At 47.2% G+C, this 24,117-nt stretch overlaps 1 protein-coding gene across 1 annotated transcript in view; it reads left to right on the top strand.

Moving 5' to 3' along the window:
- Positions 1–24,117, top strand: part of ABCA3 (ATP binding cassette subfamily A member 3) — a 76,456-nt gene that overhangs the window by 38,078 nt on the left and 14,261 nt on the right. Inside the window, exons 4-21 of the mRNA XM_063143558.1 lie at positions 1,427–1,554; positions 4,225–4,390; positions 4,729–4,988; positions 6,572–6,688; positions 7,012–7,132; positions 8,956–9,129; positions 9,410–9,591; positions 10,158–10,304; positions 11,131–11,260; positions 11,891–12,045; positions 12,959–13,114; positions 14,701–14,911; positions 17,151–17,301; positions 17,768–17,866; positions 19,622–19,814; positions 20,140–20,443; positions 21,566–21,839; positions 22,656–22,860. Coding sequence (XP_062999628.1) covers positions 1,427–1,554; positions 4,225–4,390; positions 4,729–4,988; positions 6,572–6,688; positions 7,012–7,132; positions 8,956–9,129; positions 9,410–9,591; positions 10,158–10,304; positions 11,131–11,260; positions 11,891–12,045; positions 12,959–13,114; positions 14,701–14,911; positions 17,151–17,301; positions 17,768–17,866; positions 19,622–19,814; positions 20,140–20,443; positions 21,566–21,839; positions 22,656–22,860 — 3,173 coding nt within the window. The remainder of the gene's footprint in view (positions 1–1,426; positions 1,555–4,224; positions 4,391–4,728; positions 4,989–6,571; positions 6,689–7,011; positions 7,133–8,955; positions 9,130–9,409; positions 9,592–10,157; positions 10,305–11,130; positions 11,261–11,890; positions 12,046–12,958; positions 13,115–14,700; positions 14,912–17,150; positions 17,302–17,767; positions 17,867–19,621; positions 19,815–20,139; positions 20,444–21,565; positions 21,840–22,655; positions 22,861–24,117) is intronic.

The raw sequence follows: 24,117 nt of genomic DNA, 5'->3' as shown, positions 1-24,117 counted from the left end.
ATCTTGTGAATTCCATCGTTTAACTATTGTTGTTTATTCGTTCAGTCGCTTCCGACTCTTCAGTCCATGAAGTCACGAAGAGTCGGAAGCGACTGAATGAATAAACAACAGTAGTTAAACTATGGAATTCACAAGATGTGGAGATGGCCACCAATTTGGATGGCTTTAAAAGGGGGTTGGATAAATTCCTGGAGGAGGAGGAGGCTATCAATGGCTACTAGCCCTGATGGCTATGTGCTACCTCCAGTATCCGAGGCAGTAAGCCTATGTACACCATTTGCTGGGGAACATCGGTGGGAGGGTGCTTGTTGCACTATGTTCTGTTTGTGGGTTCCTGGTCAACAGCTGGTTAGCCACTATGTGAACAGAGTGCTGGACTAGATCCTCGGCCTGATCCAGCATAGCTGTTCTTAAGACTTGCACCCTCTGCCTACCAGGTACCCAGGGCGATGTACAATTAAACATACCATTTAAACACTCCACATCATAAAAAATAAACACAGGGGCACAACCATAAACCAAACTAAACCAAACCAAACCAAACCAAACCAAATCAAATCAAAGAGCTTCAATTAAAATGCAAGTTAGTGCTATGAAGTAACAATAGCATTAAAAGCTTGACTAAATCAAACAGTCTTTGCTGCCTGTTTAAAGCACAAGAACGTGACCCCTTCTCCGTGAGCCCCTGCCAAAGGAAGTGAGGCAGGTGGCTCCCAGGAGGAGGGCCTTCTCTGCTGTGGCACCCCGGCTGTGGAATGAGCTCCCTAAGGAGGTTCGCTTGGCACCTACATTATATGCTTTTAGACGCCAGGTGAAGACCTTTCTATTCTCCCAACATTTTAACAATCTATAAATTTTAAATAACATGGTTTTAAATTTGTAAATTTGCATTGCTGCTGTTTTTATCTGGTTGAGCTTTTATATTGTATTTTATATTATGGTTTTATACTGTTGTTTTATACTTTGAATGGTTTTAATTTTCGTGAACCGCCCAGAGAGCTCCGGCTATTGGGCGGTATAGAAATGTAATAAATAAATAAATAAATAAATGAGGGAGCCAACATTAAGTCCTTCAAGAGGTTGTTTCACTGTTGCGGTGCAGCTACCAAAAAGACCCTGTCCCAGGTGCACACCAAACCAGGGCGTGGGGTGTAGAACAGGGCCTCCGAAGATGATAGTAGATCAGGAGATAATCCTTCAAATATCCTGGATGGGCCCAGAGCCACTCTATCTCTTTGTAACAGTTGCTAGAGGATATTTGGATAGCTGCTACTGGAAACTGAATTCTGCCTAGATGGATCCTTGGTCTCGATCCAGTGGGGCTGGTATTCTTACATCCTGTGTCTGGATGGGACGATGTCTAGTGTTGAATGAACTACTTTGGATGCTCCTCGATTTCATTCTGTGGATTTCATTTTCCTCGCAGCTCATGGCTTCCCATCTGAGAAAAACTTTGAAGACTACATCCGTATTGACAATCACTCCGGCAACGTGTTGGCTGGACTGGTATTTGAACGCTGCTTTGCTCACAGTCAGGAGCCCTTGCCATTGCAGGTGAGGAGTGCTGTGGGCGGCGGGCCTCTTCCATGTCTCAAGTTGATGAACGGCAATCACTAAACCTCTATGTTTAGTGCCTATACGTTTCTGAGCCCAATTCAAGGTGCTGGTTTTAACCTATAAGGCCTTACACGGCTTGGGACCACAATACCTGATGGAACGCCTCTCCCAACATGAACCTTCCCATACACTGCGCTCAACATCTAAGGTCCTCCTCCGAGTGCCTACTCCAAGGGAAGCTCGGAGGATGGCAACAAGGGAGAGGGCCTTTTCGGTGGTGGCCCTCGACTGTGGAATGATCTCCCCGATGAGGCAACACTGGCACCAACACTCTTCTCCCAGGCACTTAAAAGCATTTAACAATGCTAAGTTTGTTTTTTAACGGATCCCAGAACTGTTGTTTTTAAACGGATACTGTTGTTTTTATACTGTTGTTTTTATGTTTTTTAAATTTTGTATACTTTCTAATGTTTACTGTTTTTAACTTTTGTAAACCGCCCAGAGAGCTTTGGCTATGGGGTGGTATATAAATGAAATAAATAAATAAATGAATAAATAAATAAATAAAATCAGGGTTGGAGAACTGGAAAATACCCATGTGGCTAGGAGAGCAATTTAACTTGGCCAGTGGGCTGCAGCTGTGAATGCAGATCTTAATAAGAAATGTATCTCTCTGCACAGTGATATGCAAAGCCATTCTGGTGCATATACATGTGTATTATTATTATTATTATTATCATCATCATCACCATCACCACCACCACTACCACCACCTCTCTTTTCTCGCTCGTGGTGGTTTTTCTAGACAGGCATGAAGGACTTTGCCAAGTCATGCTGTCCTTTCCTGACTCAGAAACTTCCTGACTACTGAACATGTTTTAAGTAAGCCTGCTTTCTGGATGTTGGTATGGATGTATTTTGGCAGGCCCCGTTTCTGAAGGTTTTCTGTATAGTTTTTTGATGCCGGTGACTGATATGACTAATGGAATAATTGTGACCTTTTTCTGTTGCCAAAGTTCTTTAACTTCCATGGCCACTGGTGTATAATTTTCTCTATTTTCTTCTTCTTCATCATCATCATCATCATCATCTAGATGCCTTTCTCAAAAAAAAAAAAAGACTCAAGGCTTCATACACCCAAATTCAAACATAAATTTTAAACCGTTAAAGACAATTATCTGTAAAATCCCACCCCATAAAACAATGAAAACATCAGTGACATTCAGCTGTTGCATTAAGGAGCCTATCTATAAATACTCTCTCTGTCTCTCGCAAGAACATGATGGAGGTGTAGCTTCTGAGTTGTGTGGGGTGCTGGTTCCTCTCCGTTCGGCCCTGGTTGGGCCTTATCTGGAGTGTTGCATCCGGTTCTGGGCTCCACACTTCGGGAGGGATGCAGACAGGCTGGAGTGTGTTCAGACGTCAGGGGTCTGGAAACAGGGCCCTATGAGGAGAGACTGAAACAGCTGGGTGTGTTTGGCCTGGTGGGGAGGGGATTGAAGGAAGACATGGTGGCGCTCTTCGAATGTTTGGGGGGGTTGTCACACAGAGGAGGGCCGGGGTCTCTTCTCGGTCATCCCGGAGTGCAGGACACGGAATAATGGGTTGAAGCTACAGGAAGCCAGATTCCGGCTGGACATCAGGAAAAACTTCCTGACTGTTAGGGCAGTACAACAATGGAACCAGTTACCTAGGGAGGTTGTGGGCTCTCTCACACTAGAGGCCTTCAAGAGACAGCTGGACAACCATCTGCTGGGGATGCTTTAGGGTGGATCCCTGCATTGAGCAGGGGGTTGGACTTGATGGCCTTTTAGGCCCCTTCCAACTCTACTGTTCTATGATTCTATGATCTTCAAGGAGGGAGCAGCTGGTGTACAGGAGATGCTTTATCCCTCTTTGTTGCTTTATTCTGAGCTGATTTGGGCCAAATTATTGGGGAGATGCAAAGGGCCAGGTGGAGCTTAATTTGGGCCGCAGACCTGCAGGTTTCCTGCTCTAAAGTCACAGCTGATTTGTGAAGGTTTCCTTTCCAGAGTGTAGAAGCTGGAGATCCTAGAAGAGTAGTTGTGTTAAGATGAAGTCCGCTACGATGTATTTTGCGTGATGTTTCGTTGGACACAAATTGGTTGCCCTGATAACAAACAACTTAGATGATGATGATCATGATGATGATATTGATATTTATTTCCTTCCTGTACCACCCAATAGCCAAAGCTCTCTGGGCAGTTTACAGCAGTTCATAAAATAATAATTAAAAAAACCCATAAAAATACAGCATAAAAATCTTTATGTACAAAATTTAAAACAAATTAGACAGCTGAAAGCAGTTTCAATAAAATTAGGTGACTGGCATACATGACCAATCATATGCCGAAAAGATGTCAGTATTGGCGCCGGAGGGCCTAAGTGGAGAGCTCATTCCATATTGGGGGGGTGGTACCACCACTGAGAAGGCCCTGTTTCTCTTGCCGCCACCCTCTGAGCCTCTTGTCGGAGGGTGGCACCATAGCTCTTGTCTGCCTGTGGTGTGAAGTGATGCCGTTTCCAGCTTCTTTCACCCATGGAACCTTCTCTCACTCTCTAGTTCCTAGGTCAGTTTCTACCATTTTCCAGAACTTTTGATGGTGTTGCTAATTTTTTCCCTTTCCTTCTCCTCCGCTCTTGCAGGTCAGTTACCGGCTACGTTTCAAATACAGCCCTCGGAACGCCCCTGCAGATGAGCAGACCGGACTGAACCCCAACCGGGACCGAGACTGGCACACCAGCTACCTCTTCCCATTGTTACAATTACCCGGCCCCCGAGAACCCAAGTATTATGACGGAGGGACGCCAGGTAAGTCGTATCTGAGCTGCGAATTCACAATGAAGGTTGAGCACTTTCTCGTCAGGACAAAGAAATGTGGGGGAGCTGCCTTAGTTATTATTATTGCTGCCAGCGTTTATGCTGCTTGTACTTTCATAGGGTAGTTTTAAGCTGTTAGATGGTTTTATGCCGCACTTTGCGGTTTTAATTTTTGTGAACCGCCCAGAGGAGCTTCGGCTATTAGGCGGTATAGAAATGTAGTAAATCAATCAATACGTTGGCAGAGCAGGCAGGCACTCCCGGCTGTACTCAGTAGAATGGGGCCTCTTCAAACAGGCCTTTCTGACTCCCGGCTCTTGCTTCCATAGGATACTTCCGGGAAGGTTTCCTGGCAATCCAGCATGCCGTGGACAAGGCCATCATGCAGTACCACACCAACGGTTCTGCCGCGGAGCTCCTCGATAGGGTCACCGTGGTGGTCCGGCGCTTCCCCTACCCGCCGTACGTGAATGACCTCTTCCTCCTGGCCATTCAGAACCAGCTCCCGCTGCTGCTCATGCTGAGCTTCACCTACACCTCGCTCAACATCGTCCGCGCTGTGGTGCACGAGAAGGAGAAGAAGCTGAAGGTAAACGCGACGCGGAGCCCTCCCGGCCGGCTGTGCGTATTCTGCCCTTTCGCCAAACAAATACTGGCTCTGGGATCTGGCATTCCGGAATGCGGAGAATCTTTGCTTTGGCTGTCTTAGAATCATAGAATCATAGAATAGCAGAGTTGGAAGGGGCCTACAGTGCCATCGAGTCCAACCCCCTGCTCAATGCAGGAATCCACCCTAAAGCATCCCTGACAGATGGTTCTCCAGCTGCCTCTTTTAAAAGCAGAACTCTACGGCCTGGTTTGCAAAGAGCGCTAAGGCGTGGTGGGGCTTCTTGAAATCTGGCTTAGCCCAAAATACCTAACACTGAAGTTCAACATCTCTGATCTAAATACACTGACAGGTTCATGTTGGAGAACCTGACCTGGCCCGAGGCAGATCACCGCTTGATGGAGGGATCTGCTATTGCTGCCGCCACCGCCCCCTCCCTCCCAATCCGCCCGTCCACCAATTAGCTAACTTTTCTTGGCGCATGGATGCGCCCCTGCCTCGCCAGCACGCTGTCCTTAAGCTGGTTTCGCCTTCAGGAGCTGTGCGTTGGGCAAAGCATCGTGACTGGTCTCAGAAGGGGCTCGCGGCTCCTTAGGGCGGACGCGCCTTAATGGCGGCACGCTAGCAAGGTGGGCTCACATGCAGGCACCCAAAAAATGAAGTCAGCCGGCTGGCAGCCGGGCAAGCGGGGCTAGTGAGTTGGGAGGCAAACGAGCGGGGGGCGCAGGTGAGCAGGAGCGGCTGACTTGCCATGCAGTTGGCTGGCAGGGCCAAGACACGGCAGAGCCTTTGGAGGGGGGAAGCGCCGCTCTTCCCGTACTCTGCCGCCTGCTGTGCCCGCACCCTCCCGCTTCGTGGTAGGGCCGGCCCTGTGGAGAACATAGACATTACCGGTGAACGTATGCGTGGCTCGTGGGCTCTGTTTGGCTTGGAGAGTTACACAAGCCAGGTGCGCCTGCTTTAAGGGCAGGAGAAACAGACACCAAAGGTGGGGGGAAACGTTCTTATCCAAGACCAAAGCTAGAATGAGCATCTGAAAAAGGACAGACTTTGCTATTTATTCGGGCATCTCTTCTAAAGGACTAAAGATCATCTGATAATCTCAGCTTTCATTTAAAACCCCCCAATCATCTCCAAGGTCCTAGTCCTTATGTTTTTGAAGATAAGCAAGGCGTCAGGCCATGGTACATCGAAAGACAGATACCTGCACGCTCTTACTTATGTATGTGTAGGGAAGGGCAAGCGATTCTAGAGTTGACGGCAGCCTCCCTTTGCTCTCCTTTCTATGGGGAACCAGAGCTAGAGAGGCAACTGGTTCTGGGAGATTAGAGGACTAGTTTGGGTGAATCCAGTATCCAATGCTTTAAGTTCTGCCTCTTTGCTGTGTGGCCTTTTCCTCTCCAAAAGGACAATTGCATTTATCACTGCCTGAGACGACACTCTTGGATGAGCTACAAGTATTACGGGATTCAAGAGATGAGTAACGCCGAGAAGGAGTCCTTGTAAGGAGAACGGTGGCTTAGATCTGCTTTCTCATGGTGTCATGTTCGATTTTGTGTCCGCAGGAGTACATGCGGATGATGGGTCTCAGCAACTGGTTGCACTGGAGTGCCTGGTTCCTCATGTTCTTCCTCTTCCTCTTGGTGTCCATCTTCTTTGTCACTGTGCTCTTCTCCGTCAAGGTGAGCATCTCCCAGTGGGTGCTAAAACTAGGAATGGACAAATCTGTCAAGTTCAGTTCCGCCCAGGTTCTCATTTCCCCCCTCTTAAGTTTACTCCGTTCTGTTTCGGCGTCAGTTTGCGAATTTCAAGTTCTCACGAGAATTCATGCATATTTCCATACGTACTTCAACAAAAGGTATGCATTTTGTACACATTCACAACATGGAGGAGGGACTTCACCATGCTTGCTGTTCTCCCTCCGTCTTTTGGTTTCTTCTCACTGTACGCTGTTGATGAGCGATGAGCGAATAACAGGGCTGATGGAAGAGCTTTGATTTTGCAGGTGAGCGAGCAGGGAGCGGTGCTCACCAACAGCGACCCAACTCTGGTTTTCACCTTCCTGGCAGTCTTCTCCATCTCCACCATCTCCTTCAGCTTCATGGTCAGCACCTTCTTCTCCAAAGGTGAGCAGTGTTTCCTTGCCTGGGCAAAAGAGCCGTCAGTTCTCGAAACCAATCAGCTTCATATTTGCTTGTTTGCATTCGCTTCTCGTGGCAAATGGTCTGCCTGAATGATTGTTCCTGAGCTTAGGCTGGCGGGGAACAACAGTCTAGAGCAGCCTTCCTCAACCTGGGGCGCTCCAGATGTGTTGGACTGCATCTCCCAGAATGCCCCATTCTGGGAGTTGTAGTCCAACACATCTGGAGCGCCCCAGGTTGAGGAAGGCTGGTCTAGAGTATTGCGTCCAGTTCTGGGCTCCACAATTCAAGAAGGACGCAGACAAGCTGGAGCGTGTTCAGAGGAGGGCAACCAGGATGATCAGGGGTCTGGAAACAAAGCCCTATGAAGAGAGACTGAAAGAACTGGGCATGTTTAGCCTGGAGAAGAGAAGATTGAGGCGAGACAGGATAGCACTCTTCAAATACCTAAAAGGTTATCACACAGAGGAGGGCGAGGATCTCTTCTCAATCCTCCCAAAGTGCAGGACACAGAATAACGGGCTCAAGTTAAAGGAAGCCAGATTTCAGCTGGACATCAGGAAAAACTTCCTGACTGTTAGAGCAGTACGACAATGGAACCGGTGACCTAGGGAGGTTGTGGGCTCAGGGGGTTGGACTCGATGGCCTTGTAGGCCCCTTCCAACTCTGCTATTCTGTGATTCTATGATTCTATGAGTTGTAGGGCTTGGGTTTTTTTTGCTGTCTAAACATGCACAGGATTGTGCCCTAAAGGGGAGAGAGAAACACCCCAAAGAGGACTGAGCATGCTCACTGGTCACGGCTTGCTGACCGTCTGTTGGAGGGGACAGAAATGGAATACTACCTGTTAACAGCTGCAAGGTTAATGATATCCAGAAATTGGAAGGTTCAAGGAGATTATGATATAGAAGATTGGTATAAAGAAATATGGGATATTGCTATAAATGATAAATTAACATGTAATATTAGATTTAGAAGGGGAATAATAAAAAACAATGATTTTGAAGAGACATGGACATTTTTCCTAGAACATGTATTGTTAAAAGGGAGAGGAACACCGCCAGAAGATTCGATGCAATTATGGAAACTAGAATAAGATCCCGAGGGTGGGGGGGGGCACTTATTAATGTGAGTTAGTTAAGAAGTAGAATGTATCGCTAAGGAATAAGAGGAATGTTATGTTTGTATATGATTTATTATGTGTTGTTGTTAAATAATAAAAATTATATTAAAAAAAGAAAGAAATGGAATACTGGGGGTGGGTGGGAAATGTAATGGAGCATCCTCGAAAAGGGCATGGCTGGCTGGAACCCTTCAGCATTCCACACAGTGCGACATTTTGTTGCAGCTTCCGTCTGTACTGTATGCACAGGAGATGAGAGCTCACGGCTTTTGTTCCCTACTTGGACCCAGCCGTGCTTCTAGTAAAGGAGGGCTGGGGATTGACCGGGTCATTTGCCACAAGCCCCTCTTGGGCGCTGCAGAACCCAGGAGACTTGCAAGAACGTGCAAAACTCTGGGCATGCAATGGCCTGTTTCAGATATGGGGCGCCTTCCTCCCTAGCCCTGCCCCCTCCTCATCTAGCCTCGTGTGCTGGTTTTTGGGCCGCGATTGTGGTTTCAGTAAACCAGAGTTCACAATACGTTTCTTAAGGCATCATCCTCTGCACGTTTCGACCGAAAAAAGGCCTGCAACTCGCAGCATACCCCATCTAAACATGCATAGGTTTGCCTGCTTTAACTTTTAAAGTCACTGTTTTTCTCTGAATGTTGTTTCTCCATTCCCACAATTTCCTTTGCCTTCACAGCAAATGTGGCTGCCGCTGCCGGGGGATTCCTCTATTTTTTCTCCTACATCCCCTACTTCTTCATCTCTCCACGCTATGACCTCATGACCCACGACCAGAAGCTTTCGTCCTGCCTCCTCTCCAACGTCGCCATGGCCATGGGAGCCCAGTTGATCGGCATGTTTGAAGGCAAAGGTGAGTTGGCTCTTCGTTTTTCTTCCGTTGCTCGATTTCTTCGGGGGCCTGGCCAGGATTTCAACCTCTTGGCCGGTTGCTTGTTTTGCTGTCGAGTTGCCCTGGATTTGGGGCTGTGTGTAGCTTTAAGCATGGCTCTGTGTGTGTGTGGAGACAGGGATGGGCAGGGGAAGAATATATGGTCGTATTTTAAGAACTTAATGCATTAGCAGCTTCGCAGGGGCGGCAGTGTGGTCTGCTGCCCATTGTCAGAAGTAAAACAGGATTTTCTGTTTTCCAGGCACTGGGGTGCAATGGAGGGACTTGATGAAGCCGGTCAGCGTGGACGATAACTTCACTGTGGGTCATGTGCTGGGGATGTTACTGCTGGACTCTGTGCTTTACGGCTTGGTGGCTTGGTACGTGGAGGCCGTGTTCCCGGGAGAGTATGGCATCCCACAGCCCTGGTACTTCTTCTTATTGGTGAGTCCAGAAAGCCACTGGTCAGCCTATGGTCCTGTTCACACGTAACAACAACCCAGACTACAGGTTGAGCATGGGTGGTTGTTGAATTGGTGGTTATTGTTGAATCCTGGCTTGTTGCTCTGTGCGAACCCCGCAGTATGGTTTAACTATGGGTTGTGCATATCCTGAGAGTCATCTTAGTAGGCGTGCGAAATTTCAGGTGTCTCAATTTCACAATTTTGGAACTAAGGCACTGACAGACGTACGCACATACATCCTCCCTTATTATTATAGATTTTCAATGTAACACTCTTTTTTGGGAGCAATGTTTAAATCTTTGAGCCATGCACACGTTCTCTCAGCCGTCTCTGGGTTTGGGGTTGTTGTGGGATATAATCTATAAGCAGACAATCCTATGCCAGTTGTGCAACTTTTTTCTGTTTAAACATGCATAGGATTGCAACCTTAATGACTTCCCCCCGGAACGTTCATGAACAGGAATTAAATTGGTTGCAAACAACAACATTCTGTAGGAAGAAGTGATGATGATGATGATAATAATACCTTTCTGTTTCTCTCTTTAGCCATCATACTGGTGTAGCAGTCCTCAGACAGTTTTGGGAAAAGAGAAAGAGGAGGAGGAAGACCCAGAGAAGGCCCTAAAAAGCCAGTACATAGAAGAAGAGCCATCAGATCTGGTGTCAGGAATTAAAATCAAGCACCTGTCCAAGGTAGGTCCCTTCAAGCTACTACCTTCCTAAAAGAGCCTGGTCACTGAGGTCATCAGCTGGGATGCTCTTGGGAGTTCCACATGGAGCCCACCCGGAGCAGAGCCTTCAGTGTGGTGGCTCCCTCTCTGTGGAACTCCCTTCCTCTGGAGATCAGGCAGGCACCAACATTGTGTTGTTTTGGGCATCTGCTGAAGACATCTTTCTTTCAAGAAGCCTTCCTCGATGTACCACTTGTGCTTTTGCTATTTTGGTTCCTCATTTGTTTAATTGTTCTTTGATCCACGACATTAGGAGGAAATATTGGTGACAGCAGAGAGAGAGAGAGAGAGCCCTGGCTATGGAAGCGGTATAGAAGTGTAATAAATAAATAAAAATAAATAAATAAATATATAGGCCTCAGGCAGACCACAGTAAGAGCAAAGGAGAAAGTTCTCACTCTGGTCTGCCCTTTTGGCCCCGCCCCCATCAAACCGACCAGAGCCCTGACTGGCTGAGCTTACCTCTCCCTTGAAAGCTGCTGACTTCATGGCTGAACAGCCACTTCTCCAACAACTAGAGTTACACAAACTGTTTTTAATCTTAACTATGGTTACTGGAAACAAGCCAGCCGCAAAGTTCAGTTTACGAAGCAGGGTTGTTTTCACTAACCAAGTTAAGATGAACCACTGTCTAGGGTTCAGAGGACATGAATGCAGGAGGCGGGTCCTCCGTTTTATTTTCTGTTTTAATCTGGCCTCTAGTTTGGCTTGGAGCTTCTGAATGGCTCTTGTAAAAGCACCTATAGAAAGAGCATCTAAGTGTCTGGTTTCCTCTATCCCGTCCGCAGGTGTTCAAAGTAGGGAACAAGACCAGGGAAGCCGTTCGGGACCTGACTCTGAACATGTACGAGGGGCAGATCACGGTTCTTCTGGGACACAACGGGGCGGGAAAAACAACCACGTTGTCCATGCTCACAGGTGAGGTTGGGCTATTGCAGAGATAGGAAACAGGTGGCCCTCCAGATCTTGGACTGCAATTCCCATCGGCTCTAGCCAGCATAGCCAATGGTGAAGGACTATGGGAGTTGTAGTCCAGCAGAATATGGAGGGCCACATCTTCCCTACGCTTGGCTTCTCTGGGCTGTTGGAACTAGGCTTGGCTTTAATTTGAGCCTGGACTAAACTAGCATCAGATACCCATCCCCAAACCCCCATAGTCCTAGGTTGTGTTCCTACATCATGACAGCCCGTTGAGGCTTAATTTACCCATGGGGGCTGTTGAGTTGTGCTGAGCACCCGCTGGCGCGGCAAAGGTTCTATGACAGTTAGACAACCCTCAGATAACCCTAAAACAAGCCATGGGTTATTTGAGAGTTGTCTAACCCTCAAACAGCCAGAATTCGCATGACCCGCCAAACCAGATACCCATGAGTGTCTGGCACAAGATGACAGCCCCCACGGGTAAATAAAGCCATGGTGGGCTGGCGGGTCATGCGAACCTGGCCTGGGTGGGTGGGGAAGCCCCATCTGCTATTCTGGCTCTAGCAGCAAAATACCTTGGGTGTCTTTTTTTATATATATATATTTATTTTGGATGTCCTTCTCCAGGGCTGTATCCTCCCACAAGTGGCCAGGCCTACATCAACGGCTACGAGATCTCCCAGGACATGGTCCTGATCCGGAAAAGTCTTGGCCTTTGCCCTCAGCATGACGTCCTCTTCGACCACATGTCGGTGGAAGAGCACCTGCACTTCTACTCTGGGGTGAGTCATTTTTGATCGCTGTTGCAGCCTTTCTGTCGCTCGGTTCTGTCCGCGTCCGTTTGTTCTGCTAGCTGCTGCTTGCCTGCAAGCCCTGGAGAGGCAAGGTACGCGTGGGTTCGTATGAGTGTTTAGCGAATGTTCTTCTTGCGTAGGGTGGGTAACGAGTAGACCTTCCATGGGTAATGACAATTAAGGACGCAATTCCGCGCAAGTTTAGACAGGAAAAATGTCGTGGCTGGCTGGGAAATGCTGGAAGTTGTAGGACTTTTTTCCTGCCTGAACATGCAGAGGGTCGCATCCTAAATTGCTTAAAAAGTGAATGCCGGGCAGATTCAAATTTAGACTTAACCTCTCACCTTGGAGGACTGTGGGCTACGAGTAGACGCACCTCCTCGGGCTGTGAACACATGTGAGCCTTTCCGTTCTGTGGATGATGGACGATATGGGTAATATATGTTGGGGGTAGAGGTGCCCCAGGGGCAAGATCCGGCACAACTGGGGTCCCGATCCGGCCCTCCTGGGACCCGCAGGTGGCTCCAATCCAGATCACCAATTTGTGATAGTTTCTTGGCTTTTGTCCAGTCCATCCCCCCAATGTTAGAATTCCCCTCCCAAAATATGCTGGACTTTTGGGCTCCGCCACTTTTGCAATTTGCCCCGCCCACCAACAGAATACCACTCCCACGAGCTTCTCCAAAATGGGATTCGGTCTTCGGGCTGAAAGGATCTCAATACCCCTCTCATAGTTGTGGATTTTTTGCAGGGGTGGGTGGGTTCTTCTCTGTGTTTTTTAAAATCCCGACAATGAGGGCTAGAAACCTGGTTTTCTTTTTAAGCATTTAAATTCAAGCAGCCAAAAAGCCAGATCTTGTGTGAACTCTTCCCCCCCCTCCCAATTTCTGTTCTGTTTCAGCTGAAAGGTTTCCCCGTCGAGAAATACCCAGAGGAGATCAACCGCATCCTTTACATCCTCAATCTACAGGAGAAACGCGTTTGTTTGTCAAAGGCCTTGTCCGGAGGCATGAAGCGGAAACTCTCTATTGGCATTGCACTCATTGGGGACTCCAAGGCAAGTTTGAGTAATATGTCTGTGTTTCTTCGTTATACTCCCAACGGCTAGCATAGACAATACCGGAGATGATGGACAAATAGACCGCATTAGAAAAAAGCACCTTTCCTGCATTCTGGTCAACGAGGGAGATAGTTCAATGAGAGGATAAGTCATGACAGAGAAAGGCCCCTGAAAGACTGCTTGTCTGTCCCTGACAATTTTCTCCTGTAGTTGGAAGCTGCAGGGAAATGTTAGGTTGCTGTGTGGAGGGCTCCTTCTGTTTACGTGTGACAGTGGGCCTGTTCAGATGACACGCTAAGCTAAGGTGACCATATTTTGGAAACCAAAAAGGAGGACAACATGGTCGCCATGTTAAAATTATTTTTAAAAAATAATTTTAAAACCTCAAACTTTAAAAAAAATCCTAAAACTCAATGGATGGACAGATCTTTTTCAGACTTAGCATAGCTAAAGTCCTTGTTAAGAGCAATCATGGTGCCGTTTCATCTCTTTATCTTTAAAAATAACATTTATTTTTTTTAAAAAAATCCTCAAATTTTTAAAAATTCCTAAAAGTCAATGGATGAACAGATCTGTTTCAAATTTGGTATGGCTAAAGCTCTACCTAAAAGCTATAATGGTGCCAACTTTCAGCTCTTTATCTTTAAAAATGATGATTTTAAAAATAATCATTTTAAAACCTCAATTTTTAAAAAATTTCTAAAATATCAATGGATGAACGCATCTGTTTCAAATTTGGTATAACTAAAGCCCTTCCAAAGAGCTACCATCGTGCCAAGTTTCATGTCTTTATCTTAAAAAATGACGGAGTTATAAGCATTTTTGTTAATTCCCATCAGAGCTGCTCTTTGGAAAAATCCGGATTTCCCCTCCCTCTCCCGGATCTGTCATCAAAAGCCCGGGCAAATCCGGTCATATGGTCACCCTAGCTAAGCCATGGTTAGGCAGCTAAAACCCTTTTGCAGCAAATGGTTAGCAAGCATGTTTAAACCGTGGTTCGGTAGCCACCAGGATCAGGAATGGTTCACGCGACATGCTAAGTCATGGTTCACACAGCACACTAAGCTGTCGTGTTTAGCTCAAAACACTTAACCACCGTGGTTTAGTGTGTCGTCTGAACGGGGTCGTTGAAGCTCTGGACTTCCTGGCTTCCTCAAGCAGCTGCCGACGCCCCAGCCCTGCTCTCCCCTTGTCAACCAGCGGGGGCTTTGAGCAGCCGTTTAATTTCCCACAATTCCCAGGAGTGAAGCTACCTCAAGCATTAGGGGCATTGTGGGAAATTACACGGATAGCTCTTAGCCAGCTCCGGAGTGCGGCTGCTTTAAATTTAGCTCACAGCGAAGAGGTCTTTAAGGAGAGGGTCTACAGTGTTTCTATTCAAATAGATCTCTGTGCAGTCTCAAGTAATAAATAAATAAAATAAACTAGCAGGTTGCGATGGTGAAGAGGAGCCGTTCCAGGGGGCTCTTGTCAATGGACCCCTGCTGAGGTGTGAGCCCTGGGCCAGTGCCCGGCCCTGCCTAGCCCTGGCGCCATTCCCATCGCCTGCAAAGCCCTGAGGCCCTGTCGTCTGCCCCACGCAGGTGGTGATGCTGGACGAGCCGACCTCCGGCATGGACCCCGTTTCTCGCCGAGCCACCTGGGAGCTCTTGCAGCAGCAGCGCAGCAGCCGCACCATCCTGCTCACAACGCACTTCATGGACGAGGCGGATCTGCTGGGGGACCGCATTGCCATTATGGCGAACGGGGAGCTGCAGTGCTGCGGGTCGTCGCTCTTCCTCAAGCACAAATACGGTAAGGAGGATCCTCCCGGAGCCAATGACGGCCCTCGGCTAGAGACGACCTACGTAGAAAAGGCAGGCAGGCGGAGATGGCGGCCTTGTTGGCTGACACGCAAGAAGGGTGGCCATCTGCAGAAGAGGACAGGACTCTTGGACCCTTAATGGTTGAGCAGGATTTCAGCGAGGTGATGTTCACCCTGTCCTGGATGGGGTTGCACTCTCCCTAAAGGATCGGGTCCGTAGTTTGGGGGTGCTCTTGGATCCAGAACTGATCCAGAACTCAGTGGCAAAGAGCACCTTTTATCAGCTTAGGCTGAGATACTAACTGCGCCCTTATCTGGACAGAGATAGCTTAGCTACAGTTATCCACACTCTGATAACCTCTCGTTTGGATTACTGCAATGCGTTATACGTGGGTCTGCCTTTGAAAACGGTCTGGAAACTTCAGCTGGTAGAAAACAGGGCAGCATGTTTACTAACAGGGACTGGCCAGTGAGACCACATCACGCCAGTCCTTTTACAACTTCATTGGTTGCCAGTCCAGGTCCGGGCTCGATTCAAAGTGCTGGTACTAACATTCAAAGCCCTAAACGGCTTGGGGCCAGGTTATTTGAAGGAACGCCTCCTCCCATATGTACCTGCCTGGACCTTAAGATCATCCACAGGAGTCCTTCTCTGCGAGCCCCTGCCAAAGGAAGTGAGGCAGGTGGCTACTAGGAGGAGGGCTTTCTCTGCTGTGGCACCCCGGCTGTGGAATGAGCTCCCCAGAGAGGTCCGCCTGGCGCCTACACTGTATTCCTTCTGTCGCCAGTTGAAGACCTTTTTATTTTCTCAGTATTTTAACACCTAATTTAACTTAAATTTAAACTTTGCTGTTTTAAATCAGTATTTAAACCTATATCATTTTCGGAACTTCGGCTATTGGGTGGTATAAAAATGTAATAAATAAATAATAATAATAATAATTAATTAATTAATAATAATAATAATAATAATAATAATAATAACCCATCTCTCCCTCTGAACAACATTGAATACAAAAATATTATAAAATACATAAAACTGATTAAAACATATAAAACAAATACATTATTATAGTAACAGCCAGACATCTTCAAATTCGGCTGGGTAGGCGTGCCACATGGCCATCATCCCTCCCCAGTCTGGCTTTGTACTGCCCTTCATGGTAACACAGAGAAGCCTGTTCCTGCCCCTGAGTGCGAGTGAAGGGGTAGGATGGGACCCCGTAGCTCAATGGACTAATGGTCTGACTTCAGTGTAAGTCAGCTTTCTGTTTATTGACTTCATTTCATTTTATTTCTGTATTACTACCGTAGACAAAAATCTCCGGGTAGTTTATGACAATTCATAAAAATCCAAAATACTCTGTATTTAATACTCTGTATTCTAAATACTTTAGAATAAAAATATTTTAAAATTTTAACACAAAAAATTAAAACAATGTAAACAGCTAAATACAATTTGAATAAACAGTGTTTTTTTCTAATAGACCTGTTCTAAAATAGAAGGCATAGATAGATGCCTCATCATATACCATGAAATGCCTGGGAGTAGAGGATGGTCTTTACCTGGCGCTGAAAAGATGATGGTGCCGGTACCAGGTGGGCCTCACTGGGGAGCTCATTCCACAGTCAAGGGGGGCCACCACTGAGAAGGCCCTGTCCTTTGTTGCCACTTTCCGAGCCTCCCTTGGAGGTGGCACTCGGTGGAAGGCCTCAGATGTTGATCGTACTGTCCAGGGAGATTTAGGGCTGGAGCGTTGTTCTGCCAGGTATTGCAGTCCTGAGCCTAAGCTCTTAACAGTTGGGGAAGGGCTGTAGTTCAGTGGTGGAGCACCTGCTTTGCAGGCAGAAGATTCTAGGTTCAGTCCTTGGCATCTCCAGATAGGACTAGGAAAGGTCTGTGTCTGAGACCTTAGAGAGCTATTGTCAGATTTGGCAACGTTAATCTTGCAATTGCCATGACCTGCTTGCACACAGCAGGTCGGGTGCTTCTCAGGGGAAGTCCATAACTCAGCAGCAAGCCACAGGTTTTGTACCCATGAGGTCGCAGGTTCAATATCCAGCATCTCCAGGTAGTTTTGGCAAGGATCTCTGTCTCAAACCCTGCAGATGCGATGTCAGGCAGTCTAGGCAGTGACGAGCTAGATGGACCATTGATTGGACTTCATATAAGCCAGCTTCCGATCTTGGTGAGCGAGAGTCTTCTTTATCTTCTCCCCAATGCTCCAGGTGCAGGATACCACATGGTGATGGTGAAGGAGCTATGCTGCAACCTTGAGGAAATCTCCCGTCTCATTCACCATTACGTGCCCAAAGCCACCCTGGAAAGCAATGCTGGAGCAGAGCTCTCCTTCATCCTGCCCAAAGAGAGCACACACAGGTAAGGTCGCCCCCTGTAACCCCTGGAGATGCGTGAGGCTCACCTGCACTTGACTATGCTTTTAATTTAAAAATAGAAAAATAAAAAAAAAGTTTTAAATTGTTCGTAAAGTTTTAAAAGTTATGGGGGGGAAGTCTCAGATTATTTAAAGTTTTAGTTGTGTACAGGGAAAGGGGTGTGACTGTCTGGGGTCTCTTGGAGGACCGGATTGAATCATAGAATCATAGAATAGCAGAGTTGGAAGGGGCCTACAAGGCCATTGAGTCCAACCCCCTGCTCAATGCAGGAATCCACCCTAAAGCAGATTGGGACCGAGGCAGGCCACATTTTCCCCCTAGGGCCTCGGTTCTGCGCCCCTGCCTTCACCCATAGGGTTGGTAGCACTGCCGGTGCACACTGCAGTGAAAGGTAGGGCTCTGCTGATCTTCCTTGTTTCCAAGTTGTCTCAACGTCCTTCCTCTTCCAGGTTTGAGGCCCTGTTCACAGAGCTGGAATTACGGCGGGAAGAACTGGGCATTGCCAGTTACGGAGCCTCGGTCACTACTATGGAGGAGGTGTTCCTCAGGTAAGTCTCCGGGGAAAAACAGGGAAGCTTGCCGGACGATGTCAAGCTGACCGCTCTTACATCAGACGTCCTTGACAGGGCTCTTGGGCGAATAAAATGGGTGCAAGAGGCCAGGGTGAAATTGTGCGTGTCTAAGAGGAAGGGCGGTTTGAAAAATAAGTTTAACTAGCGATCAAAAGTTTATTGAATAAGTCTTCAGACCATTTCACACCTGTGTTAAAAACGAAACAGAGATGCATGAATCTTAAAACGTTACTTTTAAAAAGTCTAAAACTGAGGTAATAAAATATTTGAAATGAGCTTTTGATAAAATGAGTGTTTATGCTCCTATTGAGGCCCCCCGAGATTTAAAAGCTGTTACACGGCTCATTTAATACAAGTTAACTAATAAGGGAGGGACAGAACTCAAGGGCCGTGAGTGTCTTATGAATGAGGAGAAGAGAGCCATGGCTGGGGTTCGAGAGCCATTAATTAAGGATTAATTTTGATTTTAAATGGGTTATTGCGTTTTTAGATCTTTACACTGCTGCTGGGTTTTACTCTGGCTTTTTATTCTGGTTTTATTTTGTTTTAAAGATTTAACGTTTATGATTCCGATGTTTTAGACCACAAGCCTGCGCGTGTTTAGGCAGGAAAAAAGTCCTACAACTCTCAGCATGCCACAGTCAGCATCGCTTATCCAATGTCCTACAGCTCCATGTACGCCCCAGCCAGCATTGCTTAGAGAACAACCCTAACCTTAGAATTATAGAATAGTCAAGTTGGAAGGGGCCTATAAGGCCATCAAGTCCAACCCCCTGCTCAATGCAGGAACCCACCCTTTTTGTTTAGACAGGGGGCCGGGGAAACCTACAACTCCCAGCATGCCCCAGCCAGCATCGCTTTGGATGCACGTTTAGGCACACACACACACTAAATCCTACAACTCTCAGTATGCCCCAGTTGACATTGCTTACTGTGCAATCCTATGCATGTTTAGACAGAGAAAGAATTCTACAGTTCCTATCATGCTCCAGTTGAAGACGTTTTTCTGTCTAACCATCGTAAGTCTGTACTGTTAGTGGGCCTCCCATGTTGGGATCTTTTACTGAAAATTGTTTTTAGCCCTTTTGTATTTTGTACGTTTTTAATAATGTTGCTTTAAGATGCCTTGGTCATTTTTAAGAAAGGGGGTAATAATAATGATGATGATGATGATGATAATAATAATAATAATAATAATAATAATAATAATAATAAAAAATAGCAACAACAGCAGTCACTGGGATCACATCAAAAAACTATACAGAAAACCTTCAGAAACCTATCAAAATACATCCACACCAACATCCAGAAACCAGGCGTACTTAAAACACGTTCAATAACAGGAAGTTTCTGAGCCAGTAAAGGACAGCATGACTTGGCAAAGCCCGTCATGCCTGTCTAGAAAAACCACCACGAGTGAGAAAAGAGAGATTATTATTATTAATAATAATAATAATAATAATGGTTTTATAAGATGTTTTATCATGTTCTATTTTATAGTTTAAATTTTTGTGAACCACCAGAGAGCTTTAGCTATTGGGCGGTGCAGAAATGTAATAAATGAACAAACAAATAAGGCTCTGTACAGACACATCTACAACAGAGGTGTTTTAAGTGAAAGATGGTCCTCAACACGCCAAGGCTTCATCCTCTGGGGTGGCTTGATTATGTATATTTTCAAAGCCAGCATGGCCACTGTTCACTTCAACGGCTTCAGTCAATTTCTTCCAGAGTCGGCAAGCTGGTCGATTCCAGCATGGACATTCAAGCCATCCAGCTGCCAGCTTTGCAGTACCAGCACGAACGGCGGTCCAACGACTGGGCCGTGGACGACTCCAGCAGCCTGAGCGGAATGACGGACATGACGGACGACAGCGGGGCTCTGATCACGGAAGATTGCTCCAACATTAAGCTGAACACGGGGGTGAGCTCTGAGCGGGGGTCCGGGGTGGAAGCTGGCAGGGTCTGCAAACATAGCAACGCCCCCCACACACCCAAAAAAGGCAAACCGTTCTTCCTCTCAAGACCACCCAGAGACAAGTCATGCAGACACGTGTCTCTTCTCCTGCCATGGGTGGACAGTTGTAGGACTTCTTCTCTGTCTAAACATGCATAGGAATGAGCCCTAGATTTAATGAATTAATGAATGAATGAATGAAAAGAACTCGCAAACACTCCAAAACGTACATGGTCTGTCCATGGCCCGCGCCCTTCATCCTGTATCCTTTGCCTGCCCTCTCGTTCCACAGTTCTACCTCTGCTGCCAGCAGTTCTATGCCATGTTCATGAAGAGGGCCATGTACAGCTGGCGCAACTGGAAGATGGTGGCTGGCCAGTTCCTGGTTCCTCTGATTTTCACCGCCTTCGCCTTGGTCGTGGCCAAGACCTTTCCGGGCCCTCGGGACTCTTTGCTGCTGAAGCTGACGTTGAATCCGTACGGCCAGACGACGGTGCCGTTCTCGGTCTCCCAAGGACCCAGCGCGGCTCAGAGGTTGGCGGCACAGTATAAGGATGTGATTGCCGCTCAGCACCAAAAGCCGTTGGAGGTGGTGGGTGAGTTTTGGGACCAGGGTGAGGTGACACTAAGCAGAGAAAGAAAATGAAATTAAAAACCGAAATGGAACCTAGCTGCAGGGCCAAGAGTTAAAATACAGTAATGGATTTAAAACAGAGAAACTGAATCATAGACTCATAGAATAGTAGAGTTGGAAGGGGTCTCTAAGGCCATCAAGTCTAACCCCTTGCTCAATGCAGGGATCCACCTTAAAGCATCCCTGACAGATGCTTGTCCAGCTGCCTCTTGAAGCCTTCTAGGGTGGGAGAGCCCACGACCTCCCTAGGTCATTGGTTCCATTGTTGTACTGCTCTAACAGTCAGGAAGTTTTTCCTGATGTCCAGCTGGAATCTGTCTTCCTGTCACTTGAGCCCATTATTCTGTGTCCTGGCACAACTAAGACTAAGTTAGCAGTCCTGTGGCCCCTAGACAGAGTCTTGTTGAGGGCGGAGGACATAGGATAGTTCGGATTCCTAGATCCGAGATCGGAGTCAGCATTCTAACCTCAGAGCCAAGAATCCAAGCTCCCCACTCACTCCTCTTCCCTCTTGCAGTCAGCACACAAAGGCACCTTGAAGAGGAGGGAATGGATACATGCCGGCAGGGGGGAGGGAAGGGGGCTGGGGAGGCTGGATTACAGTGTGTCCCCAGGCCTCCCCAGCTTCCTTCCCTCCATTGAGCCCATCTAGCCAAAACACAGAGCCCATCTAGCCAAAACACAGAGCCCATCTAGCCAAAATACAGAGCCCATCTAGCCAAAATACAGAGCCCATCTAGCCAAAGATGCCCATCTACCCAAAACACAGAGCAGGAAGAGGATAGAGGTGGTCATTGCCTCCACTGCTCCTCCCACTCTGCGTAGGGTGGCCATAAGCTTCCACGTTCAGGGGCTTATGGCCGTCCTGATAGGATTGCATCCTATAATGCCTAGGAAAATAAGAAGGTTTTCACCTGGTGCTGAAAAGACCACAGCATAGGTGCCTGGCAAGCCTCTCTGGGAAGCTCATTCCACAACTGTGGGGGGGGGGCACAACAGAAAAGGCCCTCTTCTTAATAGGCACCCACCTCTCTTCTTTCCATGGAAGGAATAAGACGTATACATGAAACTGGTGTCATTGCAGGTAACCTCCAGGAATACCTGATTTCTCGCGCATCCGAAGAGGGCGGTGCCTTTAATGAGCACTACATTGCAGCAGCTTCTTTCGAGGAAACGGAGGACCGAATACGGGTCATGGCTCTCTTCAACAACCAGGCATATCATTCCTCCGCGGCAGCGCTGCTGCTGGCAGACAACGCCTTGCTGAAGTTCCTGGCCGGCCCGAACGCTTCCATCACAGTTGCTAACTATCCACAGCCCCGCAACGTGACGGAGACGGCGAAGGACCAGCTCATGGAGTGAGTCCAAGCGTCCGCATTTTCCCCCCTCTTCAAAATACAAATTCATCTTCTCTTTCCAAAATATAGACGTAACACAAATAGTACATATCGCAGTGTGTTAAATTACGCGATGGAAATTTGCAACTGCACAGGCCTTGTATTTCCAATAAAGAAAGGAATGCCTGTTTACTAAAAAGCCATTGCAGTATTCCCTTTCTTCGTGGATCCAAACATATAGCTAGCTCATTGAGCAGGTACTGCAAATGAATGAGATCTCTCAAAGCTGCAGTATTTATTTATTTGCTTCATGAATCCAAACATATAGCTAGCACATTTAATAGATACTGCAAATGAATGAGATCTCTCAAGTGTTTTCGTTTTTTTGCTTCATACATCCAAACATACAGCTACCTCGTTTAGCAGATACTGCAAATTAGTGAAATCTCTCAAAATTCAAAACATGTCCTGAGCATGGAAACACCGTCTTACTAACCTCTTAGCAGACAAGTGTGTTTTTTGGTTGGTTTTTTAAAAGCCTTCTGTTGGAAGAGACTGTCAGAGGAGAGATGGAATAATCCATCCCACCAGCCTGCTCACTCGCCTACGTGGAATATTTGGTCGCCTCTGGCAACTCTGCGAATTGTTGGATACAAGGCTGGCTAGCGTAGGAGTTCCTGCGATCTTCGCATTCTGCATTATAAACCCCTGGACTCGATATCACTCTGATTGGCTCTTTCCTTTCTATTATTGACACCCACCCCGAGCTCTTTGAACAGGTCAAAATAAACCACAAATATCCGTCTGACCCGGCTGTCTTTTTTCGTGTCCCGCCAGAGGCCAGACGGGATTTGCCATTGCGATCAACTTGCTCTACGGAATGGCTTCCCTGTCCAGCACCTTTGCGCTCTTGTTAGTCAGCGAAAGGGCCATCAAGGCCAAGCACGTGCAGTTCGTCAGCGGGGTCTACGTCATCAATTTCTGGCTCTCAGCTCTCCTGTGGGACCTCATCAACTTCCTCACTCCTTGCATCCTCATACTGGTAAGTCAGTGTCATAACAACGTCAGCAATTGGGTTAGAAACTGGCTGAAAGTGTTTTCCTGGTATCTCCATAAATAGAAGAATTCTAGAGATCCAGTTTTGTTGAAAAGAATGTTGAAAATTTGGAGAAGGAGACTGGAATGTTCTTTCTTAACACAACGTCCCGGCAGGTCTAGCTAAAAAGGTCAGGTAGCAGGTGATGGGAAAAAGACCCTTCTCTGCCTGAGTCCCTGGGAAACAGAGCTGGCTGAAGACATTTTGCAGCCTGAAGTGAAGGATAAAATGGCCGCCCTCTGTCCCGCACGCAGAAGTTCACCAGAGTGATAGTTGAATCTTACTTCAACCATGGCAATGGCACAGCTACTTCCATCGCAACTAAGGACAGTAAGATAGATTAGGGGGTGTAGGGGCAAGCGGTGTTGCCTCGCTGCTGCCCCACCGCATCTGCTGCCTGAGGCGGCCACTTCACTCAGCCTAAGGGTAGGGCCGGCCCTGCTGGAGAACCACTAATCAGCCAGTGTTGACATTCTCATTGCAGTGTTAATTGGACAAATAAATATCCCCTCCTCCTCTCCCAGAGGCCTTCCTAACCAACTGCTCTTTTTGCAGGAGAGGGAGAGGGAGTAAATGACCACCATGACCGTCTCTTTAAAGAGGCTTTTAAAAACATTTTTAATTATCTACATCCTCCTTATCCCTCCTTCCTTGTGCGTCATGTCTTAATTGATATTGTAAGCCTGAGGGCAGGGACCGTCATGCTCACGGCCGGGCAAAGCTGGTAGTAGGCCCAGGCCAGGTGGGAAATGTAGGCCCCGTTTCAAACTGCTCATTAAGTATTTTTAATCAGTTCTAAATACATATGAACTAGAACGATTTATTAAAAAAAGGTCATGGCAAGCACTTTTATTCAAGATGTATATAAGACATCGCTTCTTCACATTCAGAAATGCTTTACGTGCTTTTCTTTGGGCAACTTCATCATGAACAACAGAGAAATCAAGCAACTTTTCCCAGGGGGACTCGGAGTAGGCCCCCCTCAAAATCGTAGGCCCATGCCAACTGGCCCCACTGCCCCCCGCCCTCTACCCTCTGCCCAGCCCTGGTCATGCTACTTGCCTTTGTAAGCTGCTCTGGCAGCCTTTTTGGCTAAAGGGCAGGGGTAGGAATGCTATAAATGGATGAATAAATGAATACATCTGCTGTAGTACAAGGCAGCTTTCGGTGTTCTTAACTGTAGTTCTATCGCTTGCCCCTCCA

The sequence above is a fragment of the Elgaria multicarinata genome, chromosome 17 (assembly GCF_023053635.1).
Source record: "Elgaria multicarinata webbii isolate HBS135686 ecotype San Diego chromosome 17, rElgMul1.1.pri, whole genome shotgun sequence".
Lineage (NCBI taxonomy): Eukaryota > Metazoa > Chordata > Lepidosauria > Squamata > Anguidae > Elgaria > Elgaria multicarinata.
Note: the sequence above shows the minus strand (reverse complement) of the source record. Positions and strands in the feature narration are given on the sequence as shown.